The sequence below is a fragment of the Urocampus carinirostris genome, chromosome 6 (assembly GCF_059441175.1).
Source record: "Urocampus carinirostris isolate Australia breed hairy pipefish chromosome 6, RoL_Ucar_1.0, whole genome shotgun sequence".
In the NCBI taxonomy this organism is placed as follows: domain Eukaryota; kingdom Metazoa; phylum Chordata; class Actinopteri; order Syngnathiformes; family Syngnathidae; genus Urocampus; species Urocampus carinirostris.
This window is the reverse complement of record NC_142354.1, coordinates 39,873,744-39,877,849: the sequence shown is the minus strand read 5'-3', so window position 1 is coordinate 39,877,849 and position 4,106 is coordinate 39,873,744. Positions and strand designations below refer to the sequence as shown.

Genomic DNA, 4,106 nt, shown 5'->3' with positions numbered 1-4,106 from the left:
CTGTAATATGCACTAATTTCTCGCATGGAAAAGCCTTCAGTTCTTAGAACAAGAATAGATTGTTGAATTTCACATAAAAGTTCTATTTTTGCTTTCATTCTAACACTGCCTAGCACTGGCTTCCTGTCGCTCAGAGAATAGACTTTAAAACAGCTCTGCTGGTGTATAAGTCTCTTCATGGTCTAGCACCGAAGTACATCTGTGACATGTTGGTCCCATATGAACCGTCTCGGACCCTGAGAACCTCAGGGACGGGCCTTCTGCTGGTGCCCAGAGCCAGGACTGAACAGAGTGAAGCTGTGTTTCAGTTCCATGCAGCTAAATTCTGAAATAGTCTTCCCGATGACGTCAGACAGGCGTCTACTCTGACAGTGTTTAAGTCCAGGCTGAAAACAGCTCTGTTCAACTGTGCATACAACTGAAAGGCTTCTATCTGCACTCTTCATTTTTACTTTATTTTATAAATTTTCAATGTCTTTTCTTCTATGTTTTAACTGTAATCGTGTGTTTTTAACCTGTCTCTTTGCCATTTCTGTAAAGCACTTTGAATTGCCTTGTGTATGAATTGAGCTATTCAAATAAACTTGCCTTGCCTTGCCTTAATAACATGCACAAATGTGATGCTCCAGATACTTGACAAGCTCAAAGGAAGGTCAGTTTTATAGCTTCTCTAACCAACTGACCTGTTTTCAGCTGTGCCAGCATAAATTAACTTGGGTTATCTAAATATTCATTAGCCTTGTAACGCAATTAGCAAACACAAAGTACTATTAGGGCATTTGAGGGGTGGTTCCTGGAAATGGGCCACTATACACTGATGTACTGTTGATATTGCATTAAAAACCAGACATTTGCAGCTACATTAAAATTGGATGAGGTGTATTTCTGATTAAGTTAATGTTATTTTTATTGAAAAAAAAAGATTAGTGCTTTTCCTTCAAATATAGGTGAAGTTTGTAAGTGACCCCAGTTTTTTGAATGGTAGTGTGCGATTTACTGTAAATAAATGAATAGCTTATTTTGAGTTACCTACACACTGCACACCCTGTGGCAAGCCGGCGTCCACTTTCTTGGTGAGCGCCAGTGTACCGCCCGGGTAGGGACTACCCTCCAGGCCGCCGCAGCACGGCAGGCAGCCCCGAGTCACCTCCAGCAGCGTCACCCGGAAGCGCTTGATTCGGAATGCGTACACCAGAGGATTAAGCGCCGAGTTAACATGTGACATGAAGATGCCGGCGTACAAAGCCATCTTCGGCGTAGTGGAACCCGGGTGGAAAAAGTCGATGCAGTTGATAACGTGGAGCGGCAGCCAACACACAGCGAAAAGCAACACTACCAGCGCCAGGGACTTTGCCAGTTTTAGCTCCTTGCGGTAGTAGCGCTCGCCATCCGATGTCGCCTCGGCCCGCCGGTTAAGCTGACGGCGGATGACGCGGAATATCTCGGCATACAGCGCGATCATGACAGCCAGGGGCGCCACCACCCAGCCGAAGAAGTTGAAGTAGACCATGTAGTCCATCGGCATGACGGCGGTGAATTCGCACACCATGTAACCGCTGGAGCTGCTTAGGTTGCCCAGGACTTGCCAGTTGTTCCAGCCTGCCATTGGCACCAGGCCGGCCAGGAAGGAGAGAAACCAGCACAGGCACACAGCTACATAAGCACGCCTCTGCGTCACGATGGAGCTGTACCTATTCAAATCACATTTAGGGGAAACAATAAAACCATCAAGTGAGACTTGAGAGAACATAAAAAGACAGCCGCTGCCGTTTTCGCAGACCGCTGCCCTTGTCAGTTATCTGGGCAGACGTTTTAATTTTCTTGAAAGCTTCCGATGTGCAGTGCATTGATTGGCCGGAATACCCGATGCTACGGAGGGCATAAACAACAAGATGTCCATCCGTTTCCTTTCCACTGACCATCCTTGCAGAATAAGCTGATTTTTGCCTCTGTTGGTGGTAAATGTCTTCCTGAAGAAGATGAAATAAAAGTGTTCGGGACCGATAATAGAAAAGCGAGATTAGACTGCAGGCAATGCTTTTGCTTGAGCTTGGGATAATGAAGATTGGGATAATCAAAATTAGGTTAGAGTTTCAAATGAGGGTTAAAAAGTGGTATTAAAATTTGTGTTTCTCAGCCTTTTGGGGATAAAAGGCAAACATTTTTCATTGAAAATATCTTGAGGCATACTTGCCTTTTGGAAATATTAAAAAAAAAAGGATTACCGTAAATTCTGCAATAAAGAACGACCCTGATTAAAAACCATGTGCGCAGATTTGAGAACAAAAGTAAAAATTTGTCTTAGTACAAGCCTTACTGAATTTTAAGCCTTAGGCATAAAAGTGGGGTGCATCTTTTTAGGTGTGTTGTACTTAAAAAAGTTGAAAGTTAAATATTTTCTCTATAAATGATGTGTTAACCATGCTCAAATGAGTTCTAAAGAAGAAACTAATTATGAATACAATTACTAAATTTTGTGCAGGCTTGGGGAGTAACGGAATACATGGAACGGCAAAAATGATGTTGGCAAGCTGTTTGGATTTATTTTCATTTTGTTTCTGTCGCATTTTATGTTCGTTTTGCCGGAGATCAAAGAGATCAAAGCCAGGAGAGAAAGCTTACCACATGTTGTGAGTCATCATTTTATTCATATTTAGTTTCTTTTGTCTTTTATTAGCATATTTGGTATTGGAGTAATGCAAAAGTAATTGAAAATTGTCTAGTTAAAGTAACCCTACCCAACCGTGTGAGTCGGGCATTGTTAACACATACTAGACCAAACATTTAGCTTTCAATTATTTAAAGGAACCTCAAATGACACACCCCACCTTTAACCATCAACATATTATTTGAAATTACAGTTTTATGTCTGGGTGGATTATTTTATATACATATACCGGAGCCATTTCTGACTCTTTTTGGGAGATTGACACAGAGGAGGGGATTCCCAGCCCCCTCGCTCAACCCAATTGAGGTGTTGGGAGTCATTAGGTGACCAAACCCCCCAATTCCAACCCCTAATGCTGAACGCCAAGCAGGGAGGCAACGGGTACCAATGTTTAAGTCTTAGGTATGACTCGGCCGAGGCTATGTTTAAGCAGAAATGAAAGCCAGGGTTGAAGTTAGGAATTAAATTACAAAATCTTGTTGATGGACCAGTCAGTGATAAGACCAAATAAGGACTCATGATGTGAAAATCTTAACATGCAGGCTGTACATTTTTTGAAATCCATCACCTGGTTGCTATCTTCACCCTCAAGTAGCGGTCGATGGCGATTGCAAGCAGCGATAGGATGGAACTCTGCGTGATGATGACCAGCAGGCACGACAGGAAGAGGCAAGTGTAGAATCGAGTCGTGATCCCCAGGCTGATGGTGACAGCCAACGGGATAACCAGCACGCCCACCGCGATGTCAGCAACTGCCAGCGAGGCAATGAAACAGAAGGTGGTGTTCTGCAGGGCCCGGTTCCTGCACACCACCAGCACCACCAGCACATTGCCTACCACCGAGGCAAGAGCGATGGCCGCCTCCACTGACACGTACACCGTGTCCACGGGCTCCCGTACCTTTACCCCCACAGAGGAAGACATGGTTCTCCCCTATGGATGCAAACAGGCCCAACTTCTGCTTTCTACTTTTCGAGCCTCCATCGCGTTCCTCCTAAGATGTTGGAGACGCCGAATGCCAGCTTCACAGATTCTATCGAGATTTACAAGTCGCCCACTCTCTCTCTCTTTCTCTCTCTCCATGGTTTGTGAATACTGGCCAGGGATGAGGGGAGGGATGTTGTTTTCTGCAGTTATAGGAAATATGCGTGACTGTGCGCGTGTGCCGAGGATGTGGTCTCAGCGTAATTACAGGAAGGATGCTTTTTGGCAAGGCTTTTTGAATAGAACTTTAATCGGAAATGGATGCATTAGCACTGATTGCCGCACGTGGAAAGACCACGTGGATACAATTTATGGTTGTTTAAAAAAAAAACTTAGAAGTCAATGTTAATGAGTGATCGTTGTCAACAGTTGGACAAACTTAGCTATATGGAGTACTCACATAAAACTCAAGATATTTTTAGTAAGTAAGTAAGTAATTTGCTGCCCTTGCCAT

At 43.9% G+C, this 4,106-nt stretch overlaps 1 protein-coding gene across 1 annotated transcript; it reads right to left on the bottom strand.

Annotated features, from left to right (window-relative positions):
• Positions 1–512: 512 nt before the first annotated feature.
• On the bottom strand, positions 513–3,592 carry LOC148364789 (adenosine receptor A1). Its single transcript, XM_088337265.1, has 2 exons — positions 3,237–3,592; positions 513–1,691 (listed from the first exon to the last, which is right to left on the bottom strand). Exons 1-2 carry the CDS (start codon positions 3,590–3,592, stop codon positions 1,016–1,018), a joined length of 1,032 nt encoding a protein of 343 aa, XP_088193391.1. The 3' UTR covers positions 513–1,015.
• Between the last annotated feature and the right edge of the window lie 514 nt (positions 3,593–4,106).

Bases quoted from the DNA above. Each gene is read 5' to 3' on its own strand.
- LOC148364789 (XM_088337265.1), bottom strand. From the start codon at position 3,592: ATGTCTTCCTCTGTGGGGGTAAAGGTACGGGAGCCCGTGGACACGGTG. The intron at 1,692-3,236 runs GTGATGGATTTC...TGATTTGAATAG, and splicing joins AGGGTGAAGATAGCAACCAG to GTACAGCTCCATCGTGACGC.